We start from the raw sequence: 15,611 nt of genomic DNA on the forward strand, positions 1-15,611 counted from the left end.
GTACCCTTCCTAAGACCACCATGCCCAGTTCTAATTTTTCAGGTTAGCATCTGAATTCAGTAATCATTCTGGAAAAACATTTGTCCCTCTGTACATAGGAGATTCACTTCATACAATATTTCGTCTTTCATAAATTCATGGCCTATCTTCCAGAAGTTAGAATGCAGCCTAAAAATGACAAAATGCTTTGGCACAGATAGTGGTATAATCTTCAATCCTTAATTCTACTTTAGGATTCATCTGCTGTATTACACTTATCAAAACTGTCTGTTATTACGTAGTCTTTTTTTTTTTTCTCACTGCATTGACAGACAAGCAAAAAATTACCATTTGTAATTTGACAGACACACACTCTGTGATTGCTTGTGGTTACTGGAATCAGACACACACTCTGTGATTGCTTGTGGTTACTGGAATCAGACACACACTCTGTGATTGCTTGTGGTTACTGGAATCAGACAGGTTCTTAGGAGACCAGAAGACTGCAATGTTATTCTACCAACCAGTATGAGAATGCTCACACAACTGCAGATTAACATAAGATTTCTAATTATACAGTAGGTTCTTGTTTCCTTGCAGATTTTTCATGCAGATTTTTCTGACTGACCACCTAGAGAGTAAATATGTGCTGTATTAAAATCTTGGCATATCAGGATGGATGCATTGTAGGTTGAATTCCTAAATGACAAATCTGTGTGTAGGATTGTAATGATTCTGTTTTCTGAGAGTGTCAATTAGGACAAATTACTTAGAGCAGAGCAGTCACAACCCAAAGCTAGAGTTCCTATACTATTAAGGCAAACCAAACCAGCCAAACAGAGAGGACTTTGGGTTTTATGCCACTAGCTAACCATAAGTCACACAAGCAATTCCCTTAGACACTCCAGTTTCCCAGTATCACCACCAGTGCCACTCGTTATGGGGATGAATGGTTATGAAAACCAATACCTCAGTTAAAGAAAAAAGGTTCTCTCGATCCCAAAGGACCAAGCCCCAGACCTGACTCAATATATACAAATCAGATCTTACCCACAAATCACACTGTTGCCAGTCCTTTAGAATCTAAAATCTAAAGGTTTATTCATAAAAGAAAAAAGATATAGATGAGAGCTAAAATTGGTTACATGGAATCAATTACATATAGTAATGGCAAAGTTCTTGGTTCAGGCTTGTAGCAGTGATGGATAAATTGCAAGCTCAGATTAAGTCTCTGGAGTACATCCACAGCTGGGATGGATCATTCAGTCCTTTATTCAGAGCTTCAGTTTGTAGCAAGGTCCCTCAAGAACTAAGAAGCAGGACTGAAGACAAGATGGAGGAGCTGCAGCAGCCTTTTATAGTCTCTTGCCATGCAGTCTCTGCTTTTTTTTGTCCCAAAGACAAGCTATCCAGCACATGGCATAGAAAAACCTTAGAGTTCTGTCCACAGGGATGTCCCTGCATACCTTGCTGAGTCATGAATCTGCCTTCTCTCAGTAGGTCAGTTGTATAGCTGATGGGCCTTAATGGGCCATCAAGCAGGTTAGACAGTGCTGACGCCACATTGTCTGGGGTTCAGAGTAGCAGCTGTGTTAGTCTGTGTCCACAAAAAGAACAGAAGTACTTGTGGTACCTTAGAGACTAACAAATTTATTTCAGCATAAGCTTTCGTGGGTTACAGCTCACTTCTTCGGATGCATAGAATGGAACCATGTGGAACCATCTAGGGACACAGATCTATCTTTGTCACTTTGCAAATCTAATTTTGGACCGTATTGCTGTGAAATCTCATTTTTTCTCACTCACAGAAGTGTAGACTTCATAAACCCAGCAGCAACGCTCAGCTCTTCTAATTTTTAAAAAAATGTGTTTAAGAACTCTCACAAATAAAGTTTAAGTAAGTAAATGTTAGGCTGAGCCAAGCCTGTTTAGTGAATTAGGATTAGAGTTCTGAATATCATTTCTTTTACATCAAAAGAAAAATTTGTCTTTAGCATGTCATAATATTTTTTTAAATGAATGGTGTATATTAAGTTTTAGGAAGATGCAGCTTTGTTCTTGAATGATTTTTGTGGAGATGTGTGTGAATATCGCCCTTTGTTTTACACAAGAAAGTATATAGGTAATGAACAGGTTTCTGATGTGATTTCTGAATCAAATGTTTTGATTGTTTTCCTTTGGTCATTTGTGTTGGATGTATATATGTTCTCAACTGTTGTTGAGCCAATTTTAATATCTATATGTTCTACATCACATCATGCTACACATTGACATGCTGCTACATATGAGAGGAGGCTTTATAAATCCAAAGAAGCTATATACAGCATTTGCATTTTATTGTAAAGCTTTCCGGCTGTGTTTATCATCATCATCCTCATGGCTTAAAAACTTGTAGGACCAGATTCAGCCAAGGAAAGTGATACGTTAGCTTCCAAGGTGGCAACCCTGGCGGGGGCCTTTGACTACACAATACCTTCCTAGAGTGATATTACTGATTCAGGAAATAGTGCAGCCAGTGGTACTGATTAAATGCTTTCCCCTCGCCAGCCTTCACCTGATTGTAAAGCTGTGCTCCTCCAGCAGAATTCACAAGACAGGACCACACTGAAAAAAACAGCCCGCCCTTCCTGGTGTGAACCTATCTTGTACTAGGTGCATTAACATTAGCTAGTGCAGGGAGACATCGTAGCAGGTAAAGTGGGGGCGAATCTAACCTGTAATCTTGTTAATAGACCATCCTATTTTTGGAGAATAAAACCCAAGGACCTCACCACTGAAAACAAGATATGAAACTGAATCATGCATCAAACACTAGGGAAAACAGAAACAGCAAAACGAAGCAATAAATACAGTAAAATCCAATGCACAGAAATGCAAGTAACAGAATCAAGGTAGTTTCCTAAAAAAAAAAAAAAAATACGCCTCAGCACTTCTTCACAATGATCAAAATACCAAGCTCAGCAGAGCAATCTAATAGCTGAAAAGATGCACTGAATATGAGAAAATGTACCAGTTTACCACAAATATACATCATTCATTGAGAAAGTAAAGATACCCACTTGACAGAAAAACACACTACATGCCACTTAAATTAAATCTCAAGAGGATTTTAGGCCACAACAATAAATAAACTTTAACATACCACTCACTGGTCTTTCCTCAGGCCCATTACTTACTAAAGTGAGCTGTAATCCCTGCTCATACCCTCTAAAGAGTCTTATCACTTTAGTGTTTTAGTTACACATCTTCACGTGTTTATGATTTTTCTTTGTACCCAGATGAATTTCATGCTGTTTGTTAGCAACTCCACAAAATACAGGGCTGTCTACTAAAGCAAAGAAGGGTGCTACTAACTGCCTGTCTTAGTGGACTAGGGGCAGAAAGAATCCCTTTCTTTGCTCCTGCGATGCCATTGTGGTGTTATGTAGCATGTACAGTTCACTTAACGCTTCCAGTGCCTTAATGAATAAGATGTAATCTCAGTAGAACCTTTTTGTCCCACAGTGAGCTCAGGAAGACAAGCCCATCAAAGCTTGCTTGCTCTATTTTATGAACTATCTGCCCTTCATTTGAAAGCTTCATAGAATACCAGGGTTGGAAGGGACCTCAGGAGGTCATCTAATCCAACCCCCTGCTCAAAGCAGGACCAATCCCCAGATCCCTAAATGGCCCCCTCAAGGATTGAACTCACAACCCTGGGTTTAGCAGGCCAATGCTCAAAACACTGAGAGCTATCCATCCCCACAAACACATTAGACTTGTTTTTAAATAACGAGGCTAAAGAAAATAATATGGACTGGGTGTCTCTGATCCAACTGGAAATGATACTACTTGAATGATATTCTGTCCTCAGTTTGTTGAAACATCTTTCAGTTGTAACAAATTTATGTTCTCCTGATGATCTGCATTGTGAGAAACCAACAAACTTTCTTTACTCTGAATAATCACCTAGACAAATCATTAACATGGTCCCAATCATGGGTCATCCATCAATGTACAAATAAGAGACTAATTCATGTATAGATTTAGCACATGAACTGTTTTGTAATATTGTTCATTTGACTTCAGTGGGAGATGCCCCAATTTACACTAGTTCATTTGCCCACGTAGGATTACATTTTTCGATTTGGCGCAAGATGTCACGTGACTCAAACCCTATGTGCATTACTTTTGTAAATTTAGTGCTAGAATGCAAACAGAAAGGGCCCTTGTGAGCAGGAACTTTTGATTGAAAGATTCTATGATATTTGGATTTATATATAGCTTTATTTGTAACAAAGTCTGTCTGAATTTATTGTAAGCATTGAATCGTTCATGAAGCGAGATCATAATTTTTGTTTCATGTTTCCTTGTGGAAGTGGCTGAATACTTTATTTCCTTGTCATCTAGCACATAGTTTAGAACATTTTCTATAGAGATTGTACAGAACCCAACATAGTAATTTAAAACTAAGTTTCAGACATGTATAGTTTTTCTAGAGCTTTCAATACGTCCTCCCTCTACCATTAACGTTGGCGTAATTAGGTGCTCAAAAGCCATGAGGTTTAAAGAAAATGCATGTGAGCTGTTCTGTAATTCTTCCATTTCAATATGTGCTCTGTTTTCTTTCCTCTAATGGCAGATTATCCAGTGAAATTCCATTTATCTTCACCATCGTAAAAGATTTTTTGGGCACTGGTCTCTTCTAAACTGTAGTTCTGTTCCAATCAAAATGGTTTTTGGGGCAATGGGCAATAATCCCAATGGAATTTTCTTCAGCCGTGAAATATGATTTCATTTGAGCTCAGCATTCACTACTGTCTCATGAAATGGACACTTTTGTCCTTGTTGTATAAATTGAGCTATCTTACTGAAGGGTTTGGAGCAGAGCACTGGGAGCAGGGCTATCTATTCCAAACTCTGTCAGCTTGTTCAGTGTCACACAGTGAATCACTTTGGGTCCAATCCTGAACACTACTGAATGATTTCTATTAAAGTCTATGGAAATAGAGGTACCTGACGGAATTGGGCTATTAATCTCACCTGGATTTTGTGAAACTTAAAGTCTTAGCACTTAGTGTCTGTAGCATATTGCATTTTCAGCTGAGCATCTCAAAGTGCTGTTCTTCTGCTAGTTGGAGTGTTCTCTTTTTCTAGGTAAAAATGTCACCCCCTCTAGGAGTTGTATGTTATCATTCTGCTCCTGATCCTTTTGAAGTGGTAGATGGCAAAACTGCTGTTGATTTAAGTCTGAGCAGAATTGGACCCTGTCCTGTGTCATCAGAAGCACAGGGTGAAGCTGGGAGCAGAACTGTGGCTTCCGCTGCTTTTCCAATCATATCAACCCTAAGAGGGTGTCATAGCTTTCCTACTCAGATCTGAACCTTAGAGTTTAGAAAATGAGATGCTAGCATGAAACCTCCAAGCTTAATTACCAGCTTAGATCTGATAGCGCTGCCACCAGCCAGGAATTCCAGTGCCTGGCTCACTCTGGTCTCCCCAAAACCTTCCCTGGGGGACCCCAAGACTCAGATGGCCTGAGTTCACAACAAAGGGAAAACAACCCTCCCCTTGGTCTCCTCGTAACTTCCTCCCTGGATGACCCTGGAAGATCACCCTGTTTCAATTCCTCCCACCAATTCCCTGGTTGAGCTTGCAGACTCAATCTCCGTTGAGCCCAACTAGAAAAAAAAATCCACAAGTTTAAAGAAAAAGGCAAGCTTTATATAAAAAGAAGAAAAAGACACCAAAAATGGTCTCTGTATCACTCGGTGACATTACAGGGTTATGGGCTTAAAAAAATTGAATAACAGCCTTATCAAAAAGAAAATACGATTTAAAACATTCACAGCAACTACACACATGTAAATACAAAGAAAACAATATATAAGCCTATTGTCTTTCTACCTTTGTACGTATAATGGGAAAAGAAGATTAGAAAGCCTGGAGATAGAGAGATCACTCTCAGAGCGAGAGACAACAGAGACGAGACAAAGAACACACACTCAAAACTTCCCTCCCTTGAGATTTGAAAAATCTTGTTTCCTGATTGGTCCTCTGGTCAGGTGTTTGGTTCCCTTTGTTAACCCTTTACAGGTATAAGAAACATTAACCCTTAGCTATCTGTTTATGACAGAGGGTCTACGGGTTGAGGTTTGGGAGAGCAGGTTAACATGGGAGAGCTAACAAGGAGAGGGGCTGGTCATGGGGAAGTCTCTGCTGAGGCAGGAAGTTGTTGGGAATACTGCTTCCAAGGAACTTAATAGATCACCTAGCAGGCAGTGATTCTGATCCCATCACTGAACTCCTTCCCACTCTCAGCCATCTGATGCAGAGCTACATAATGCAGGTCTTTTATAATCCCCTGTCTGTAGTCCTTTAAATTGTTTCCCAGGAGAATCACATGCTCTGTTTTTTCCCCAACTCCCTCTGAATTTGTTATCTATAGCATTTTTTTTTTCAGATTACTTAGTATATTAAAGCTCTCTATCGCACTTGTGAGTGCGAGAACTTTGGCAGTACAGACCCCAGGGTATCAAATTGGGCACTCAGAAAATGAGGAACAGGTTGTGTCACCTGTGAAAAGTTTGGTTTAAGTGACTTACCCAGCATCATACAAGTACTCTGTGGCAGAGTTAGGGATCAAAACCAGTTTTGCAGTGTGGCATTCAACTGCTTAAACCACAAAACCAGCTTTATTCATGCAATCCCCTGCCTCATTCTGCAACAAATAAACAAGGGTCCTACAGACAGCAATCTCTTCACTACGAAAGCCTGATCTATTCCTTGAGTCCTGTTCATCCTATGCACTGAATGCACTGCTATGGAAATAGCAACGTTTACAAGTTAACAGAAGGTTTGACAGCTTCAGGAGATGCAGCATGCACTTTTGCTATCCCTCCTGGAAATGAAAAGATGGGCACTTGTTCACAATGTGTTCTATAGAATGGAGGTTTCTGCATTCACACTGTGGTGAATCCTTCATTCGCCATTTATGCATCAAGTGAGTGCATCTTCCACATAATATCCTGGTACAATTGATGGTCATCTAGTGTCTATGGCAGAGCAAGAAAACAGGCAGTTTGATGGTGGGATCATCTATGGAGTGTTTGCTGTTTTTACATCAAAGCCTGCCCTGTTGCATGTTCTCTGAGGATGGTTGGCAGGTCTTAAGGTAAGTGTAAGGCAGGTGAACAAGGTTGTCATGGAATGAGAGCTTTTGGCTAGTGAGTGCCTGAGTATGGGAAAGCAATGTAGCCATCTCTCACTGCATAACTTGAGGAAAGATGTTTGCAAGAACTGGAAGCCAAGGCAGCAGAGTGGACTTCAGCTATAAGTCTCATAACTGCATTTAGCTGGATATTGACACGGTCCATAAGTGACCTTTCCCCCAGACAATGTGCAATATTCAGCTGTGGACCAAACTGTTGTTTTAAACATAGAGGGGTATGTGTGTGCGTGTGTGTGTGCACGCGTGTAAAATAAATAAATATATATATATAGACATACACACAAAAGAATATTTAAATAATCACTAAATATATCAGTAATAAATGCAAACTGAATATATATCATTTTAAAATAAGCATGTATTAGGTCTGGAGTAAAATTTTTACAGGTACCTAAATGACTTCAGATCCTAGGTCCTATTGACTTTCAACGAGAGTTAAACTCCAAAGAGCTTAAGACCCTTTTTTTTAAAAAAAAAAAAAAAAAAAAAAAAAGTGGACTTTGGGTAAAATTTTGGCAAGTAACTAGTCACATTAATTGCAGATAGTTTAATGAATATTGAACTTTTTCCTGTGACTATATCAATCTCAAAAATTTAAATTACCCACCAAACAGAACAGGTAGAATAACATTCAACAATGGGTTCATCAAATAAATGATTCATCACTAAATTACCTCATGATTTGACTAATTCTACCATTTATCTGTGTTGCAGTGTCTCTTTATTGTTTCGCTTTTTTCATCCTGAATTTTTCTAACCTTTTTTTTTGTTTGTTTGTTTAAGAAAGAATTATAGTTGTTCTAGACACAAACCCCAGGTTTTCAGTAGCTTTCATGGTCCCATATGTCAGTGGTCTGTACAACAATGCCAACACCAAAACGAATAAGCAATTTTCTAGTCTTTGGGGAAAGGGTGCCTAGCAATCCCTAGTCTGTATGCACAGTAATCTATGTGCAGTTGGGTAGAGATTTTTGTCTAAAATGAAAAACATAATTTTCATAATGTGTGGCATCTATTCCCATTCAAAGCTTAATATAGTCCTGTGCTAAAAATATTTCACACCAGTGGGATCATCCAGATGCCAGTGCATGATGATAAAAGGATTTTGTTTTACTTAATGATTGGCTTTTACCTTAAAGTTAATCAGCTTTGATACTATCACACTGCAACAGCAAAAAAGAATAATCAAGGGCTAGGTTAAATTTCTTTGCGAGTGGGTTGTCATGTGGATGCCTTTGGATTTGCCAAAGTTACCTTTATATAAAAATAGAGCAAAACAAAAGGTGGGGTTACCTCCTTTAGGAGGAGGACAGGTCACTACATTTATACTTGATCATGTCTAAATTCTAACTGGTGCTTTCTGCCTTTGGAATCTGTGAAATAGGTTGACCCTGCCATCTTGTTTTGCTCTATATTTTACCTGGCATGTGCCCACAGCTTCCTTTTACTTCTCAGTTAGTCTAAGAAAAACAACTTAAATCTAAAAATAATTTAATATAAACTTCAGCAACTTAAGCTAGATTTTACACTTTTTTAAAAAAGACCTCTCCCATGTTCAGGATGTGTGCATAGACTTCTTGGTGTGACATACTCTAAAACTCATCGAGGGGATTACATTTTTTTTTAAGCATTGCATAATCACTTGCTATTCCTCACACTACAACCTGTGAGTGAGTGAGTTCTTCCATTTTACAGATACAGAAATTGAGGCACAGAGGTGACAAAGGCACAGAGCTGGGACTAGAACTCAAAAATGGGCTCCTAGTCTTGTGCCTTAGTGACTAGACTAGACTAGACTACCTTTCCTCCTTAGTAAAGTCCCAGGGGAAAATTTAGCTGTTATGTTCAGATTTCCCAGATTCTGATGGCATATGGTCTGATCCTGCTGTCACTGACTGACTACTTTTTAACTGCTGGAGTACCTGGAGTATTTTCCTTTCGTTTTATTCCCTCAGATGAAATCTTACTCACAGGCTGTCATCAAAGGGGAGTTTGAGTAGATTTCAAACCACTAAAGGTCATAGGAGGAAATGGAATGGGTTCTGCTCACAGAATTATCTTGTCTTTATAAAATGATTCACTTGCGTTTTGGAGTGGGCGCCTTTAAAAATTCACTTGTTTCCTAAGTGTTGCAGGAAGTGGAGGTGTGTGTGTGTGAGGGTGGAGGAAGGAACCAGAATGTCCTTAAATGAAAACTGAGTTGTGTTCTGAAAATTGAGTTGTGATCCCTTTTTAATTTGGTTTTAGGATGGTGGTTTCTAACATATGACTAGGAAGCTGCTGTCCAGGAGGCAAGAGAATCCAGCATCCTCTAGACAGAGAATTTTTATGGTTCTGATTTGTTATGAATATACACAACTAAGGTGGTCCTGGTGAAAAGATGAATTCTATTTTCACTATGCCTTTGCACTAAGGGAAATGGACACTGACGTTTCTGGCTCGGCCAGGAATAATGTGGACAAGCTTGTGTCTCATACACACCTCTGCCAGTGTAGCTCGGTATTCATCTGCAACATCCCAGCTATTAGAATACAGTCCTGGCTCTCTTTTGGGAAGACACTACCAATGATGATAAATACTGTAGATTAGTTATGTGGACAAAAGGAGACTAGGATATGACCCCCAACTTCACTAGTTAGAGTTAAGCAAATATCTCTTAATTATAGAGATGCGGCTTAATTTCCTCTGTTTGAGAAATGTTTTCAAACACGTGTATCAAGTGCTGTAAACCTAACCCCCTGAATTGAAGCATTTATGCTGCCTTGGGTGTTCAGGAGCCAGCAGTTACTATGACAATAGACTAGTCCAGCAAGCTGTAGCTTTTTTGATAATATGTTTAATACCCTAAAAAAATCTCAGACGCATAGTGTAGATATACTCTTAAAGCAGCTAGGTTGTACTTCAGAGGTGGCTACATTTCATTAGCATGTGGAGCAGTTCCTGCATGTATAATATATACTAGAGTTTGCAAAGTTCCTTGGTAACTTTCTGGAAAAAAGGATACATAAATGTAAACTAAATATTACATTAAATATACCAAACTACAGATTTTTTTAGTAATTAATTCACTGTAAGCCATTCTAGCAAAAGAAAACGTCTTCCCATTTTAGTCCTAAAGACTTCCAAAGTATTGTTACAACAACGTCTAATTTTTAACATGATCTCCATAAATTATCTTGACGTTTTGACATATCAATGTTGTCTAAAGTTTGGTGTTCTAAGTGACTGGCATTCTTTCTCCATTTAAACTCAGCACTGTTTCTGTATTTATTTTGCTTGCAGTGTTATAAAGTAAATCATTATCCCATTACAGTGAGTCAAGTGGAGATGTGGTCTGCGTTATGATGTCAAAGGCAAAGAATGAAGTTTTTCTCATGGTGTCAGCTGAAAGGATAGGATTGTATGATAAAGTTCTCCTAATTAGTGATTTTTTTTTCTTCTTTTAGTTCCAGTTCTCATCTGAGAGTAGCGCATAACCGCCTCCTACATACAGTATGTGTGCTTGAAGGGAAAAAATATTCTCACATTCTGCAGTAATTTCATCTCTTCACGACCAGGAAAGGTCTAAAGAGTGGATATACAGTACATTGTAAAGAGAGTGTTCTGGAAGGATTTTGCTAATAGATCACTCATCAAAATCAGTTTGCTCATTATTCACTATTCTCCTTACTGTAGTGTCCCACTCCCACATTTAATGTCGAATTGCAATAACCGCTGGTGGAGCCAAATGGGTCAGACTAGCTTGATAATAAGTAATTATGAAATGTGCTGCCAAGGCAGTTTTCAGAGTTGTATTAGTTTGTAGATAGGTCAAATTAGAGCTGGTGTTTTGGTTTAGAGCCTACAGCTGGGATCCAAAGGGACCTAATCCCACTGAATTTCCGAATCCCTTAAATTACTTGGAAAACCCCAACCAACAGCATCATTTGTTTCCATGAGAGTTATGCCATCTGGGTCAAAATCTTGCAAGAATGGTTGTTTTCATGATATTTTGGGAGGACACTGACTGGAAACAGAACACTGACTCATCCTATATTGGAACAGACCTGGAATCAACACAGTACAGGCAGAATTGGATCTGGGGCATTGAATCAGAAATCCCTTCAGTGGTGGTCACCAGTTCAAAACCCTTGGGGCGAAACAAGAACCTTTATTTAGAACCTATTTGAAAAGAGAATCCATTTCACCAGATTTTCAAAAAAGTTCACTCAGCTACATGCACAATTCCCAGGATAGTGCAAGGTAAACGTGGAGGTAAATGACAGGTTGGAACTTTAACATGCATTCCTGTCCCTCAGCCCAACTGCATATTTGTAAAGCACAGGACCTGATTCAGCAAGCACTAACTCATATGAGTTACTTAAATATATGCACATAAATGGTTACGGGATTGGATCCTGATTGTGTGGTGGTGTTCAACCATGTGAAATTTTGGCATTCCCTTAAAGGGTTTTTTAAAAATTAGAAATAGCTTGAAAAAATGAAAAATACAGGCAATTGCTTAGGTTTGCATCAGAACTTCAGTATTTAATGAACGAATTAAAAGATGAGCTCACATGTTAACTAATAGTGCTTGGGTTCTTAATCCATGTATATCTCTTATTCATGTCCGACCTAGGCATTTGAAACAAAACAACCTCAGTTATGTTAATATGACAAAAAGTGATTGCTCATGTGGTGATTAATCTCATCTATGTCAGGACTAAGCATATGTAATGGCTGTGATATGAGTTGGAGGTTTCAGTCTAATTCATCAAGGGTGGATGTTCAAAAACACAAATACAATCACTAGCGCTTATGCTAATCTTGTTAGTAGTCCTAGCCTGGAGGCCAGGGTTTGTGAAGCAATTAATACTGAATTCCCTCTGGAAGCTGTTAACACCAGGTTCACATTCATTCATAGGTGAGTGCAGGGCCGGTGGGAGGGGAGTTTTTCTTGATGTCCGGGAGGTTCCTGTTGTGTGGAGGAGACAGAGGATTTTGGTTTCTCCACTCCTCAGTCCAGCACTTTTGTAAAGGCTCTAGATCAACCATTAATATGTTAGTCCGCCCTGCCCCCTAAAAAAAAAAAATACAGCTCTACCCTGATATAACGCGACCCAATATAACATGAATTCTGATATAATGCGGTAAAGCAGCACTCCGGGGGGGTGGAGGGAGGGCTGCGCGCTCTGGCAGATTGAAGCAAGTTCAATATTACGCGTTTTCACCTATAACATGGTAAGGTTTTTTGGCTCCCGAGGACAGTGTTATATCAGGGTAGAGGTGTAGTTAAGCCACCAGATTGCTCATCAGCATTGATTAAAAACTGAACGCACTTTTTTTTTCCATCCTAAAATACACAGTAGGTCATTTTTGAAAATAAGATATGTCTTTGCCTTTGGAAACAAAATATTTCTGTGGTGTGATATTTTCCCTGTCAATTAAGAGAATTTTGGAGAACAGCTAAGTTTGTTCCCAGAATAGACATTTCTTGTCAACTAACACAACTAAATTAATGGAAACTAATTGTTCTAAAGTTCATGAATCGCAATTCTCCTAATCACTTGCCTCTCTATCCACGTCTGCTTTTTTAATTTTATCCTTTGTGCTTTAAATACTAGTGAAGCATTCAGTCATGGGTGGTTGGTTTTTGTTTTTTTCTCCATCTCTAATTTTTATTAGGGTATCTTGACTGCTCTTTCATTTTTCTTTGCCTATATGAGAATATGCCTAATAATGTATTAGGCAGAGCTTTGTCCATTCACATCTCCCTCGTCCGACACTTCAGTATGGAAACAAATAAACTGGAGTATCTTCTAGAGGAGACTACGGGTTTTCTCCTTTGTCTGTTGTGGAATTAATAGGACACTATTTCTGAACTGCTCTTTCCTTGTGGTAATAGAAGCCTTGTGCGTTGTGTCTAGAATGTATGCATTTTATATAGTGCTTACATGCTGTGATTGTGTAACCCAATTATTTAATAATTTGTGCTAGTATGACTTTCTAAGAGTCCTAAAGACTAATTGACTGAAACATTGGAATATTCAGTCATGAAACTATCTAGTTTGTAATTTCTGGAGCTACAGTGGTAACCACTACTTATAATATTTGTTTTTATTTTTCCTCTTACAGATGATATTAAAGTATCAGTAAATGACTTTATTATCAAAGCAACAGCAGTTACCCTCAAAGTAAGTAAATAATTTACCTTCAATAATATAGTTGTAGTATAAACTTTTTTTGAGGGGGACAAAAGAAGTATTGACAAAGCTTGTTTAGTACTATAGTATAACTGTATTTCTGTGCATTACCTCTTTTTAGATGAAAGTATTGAGCATAGTAATAATGCTCAATGATCTGCACTATGTATTGCTTTTTGACATGGAATTTAAGGTGTTGGCATTGACTTAATAAAGTCCTAAATGGCCTATCATTAAGGCTAAGATTTTGTCATGCATATTTTTAGTCTTCTTTTGTATGGCTGTGTCATAAACAGATAGAAGGAGTTAATAGAACAAACGTACTTTATATCTCTTTTGACTGTAAAGGGTTAACAAGTTCAGTAATCCTGGCTGTCACCTGACCAGAGGACCAATCAGCGGACAGGATACTTTCAAATCTTGAGGGAGGGAAGTTTCTGTATGTGCTGTTAGTTTTGGGGGGTTGTTCACTCTGGGGGCTCAGAGGGACCAGACGTGCAACCAGGTTTCTCTCCAATCTCCCTGATACAGGCTCTTATAAGTTCAAAATAGTGAGTACTAGATAGATTAAGCGAGTTAAGGCTTATGTTTGGTTTTTCTTATTTGCAAATGTGCATTTGGCTGGCAGGAGTTTTAAATTGTGCATTTGGCTGGCAGGAAGTTACAAATTGTATTTGCTGAAAGAATTTAATTTGGTACTTGAATACTTAGGCTGGGAGGGTATTCCCAGTGCCTATAGCTAAAAAACCCTGTACCTATTCCATTTTAAATTTACAAAGATAATTTTTACTGTTTTTCTCTCTTTAATTAAAAGTTTCTTGTTTAAGAACCTGATTGTTTGTTTGGTTTTTTTTATTCTGGTGTGAGACCCCAGGGGACGGGGTCTGGATCCACCAAGGAATTGGTGGGGAGAAAGGAGGGAAGGGGAAGAGAGAGGCTAAGTCTCTCTGTGTCAGGATTACTGTCTCAGGAAGAGTCTGGGAGGGGGAAAGAGAAGGAGGGGGGAAGGTGAATTTTCCTCTCTTTAAAGATTCAAGGAGTTTGAATCACAGTGATCTTCCAGGGTAACCCAGGGAGGGGAAGCCTGGAAGAGGCAACGGTGGGGGAAAGGGTTTGCTTTCCTTGTGTTAAGATCCAGAGGGTCTGGGTCTTGGGGGGTCCCCGGGCAAGATTTTGGGGGGACCAAAGTGTACCAGGCACTGGAATTCCTGGTTGGTGGCAGCGCTACAGGTTCTAAGCTGGTAATTAAGCTTAGAGGAATTCATGCTGGTACCCCATCTTTTGGATGCTAAGGTTCAGAGTGGGGAATTATACCATGACAGGCTGACGTAGAGCAACAACTACAACTTTACCTGAAGCTGATCGAGTCAAATGGCTACGTGTCAGCAGTAACCAAATTTATTGCAGTGTTGTGGTGAAAGATGGTGGCCTTCACAGGGCCCACTCTAAGTGAGAATTCACAAGGAATGCCATCAAGTCAGCGACTGAACATCGCTCAGCGATCTCCCAGTCATCGCAGCAGTAACTCAACAATAGTTTTAGTAAAAGTCAGGGATAGGTCACGAGCAATAAAGAAAAATTCACAGAAGCCTGTGACCTGTCTGACTTATTTACTGAAAATATCCATGACAAAATGGGCAGCTGTGAGGGCCCCCACTCAGAGTTCCGGGGGCCTCTACTGCCCATTGGGGCTTAGAGCTCTGGGGTTTCCCGCCCTGCTGCGGCTTGGGAGCTCCAGGGTCCCTCTGCGGTGGCTCAGGAACGGTGGTAGTACCCTGCAGCTTCCAGCTGCCACTGGCTGAAGTCATGGAGTTCTCTGGAAGTCACCAATTCCATGACTTCTGCAACCTCTGTGACAAAATCGTAGCCTTACCTATGAACTGTATACCTGAGAGATTGCCTCTCTCCTTATTCCATATTGCTGCAGGTACAGAGACTCTTCTGTGAAATTCAAAAGAGTAGTAGAGCATTCTCTGTGAGAATGCTTTGACTTTGAAACTTCCTCCCCTCTTTGATCCAAAATTGCCTTCATCTCATTACTTTAAGGGTACATTGCAAAGCCCATCTTGTTGCGTAAGCATTTGAAAAGAGGAGAATTGGGAGGGTGTTTTGAATGGGGGGGGTAGGGGAGTAATGTGTGGATTGTTTCCGTACTTTATTTGCATGTTGCTGCAAATAACTGTTAGAGGATGCACTTGTTGTAGTTTAGCCATAATGGAAGGATAGGGGTGGGCGGGTGG

General features: G+C 39.4%; 1 protein-coding gene across 2 annotated transcripts in view; it reads left to right on the forward strand.

Moving 5' to 3' along the window:
* PDHX (pyruvate dehydrogenase complex component X) overlaps nt 1-15,611 on the forward strand; it is a 100,317-nt gene that overhangs the window by 64,415 nt on the left and 20,291 nt on the right. For both annotated transcript variants that reach the window (XM_032770680.2, XM_032770679.2), the window contains one exon: nt 13,304-13,362. In XM_032770680.2, coding sequence (XP_032626571.1) covers nt 13,304-13,362 — 59 coding nt within the window. The remainder of the gene's footprint in view (nt 1-13,303; nt 13,363-15,611) is intronic.

The sequence above is a fragment of the Chelonoidis abingdonii genome, chromosome 4, assembly GCF_003597395.2.
Source record: "Chelonoidis abingdonii isolate Lonesome George chromosome 4, CheloAbing_2.0, whole genome shotgun sequence".
NCBI classification, from domain to species: domain Eukaryota; kingdom Metazoa; phylum Chordata; order Testudines; family Testudinidae; genus Chelonoidis; species Chelonoidis abingdonii.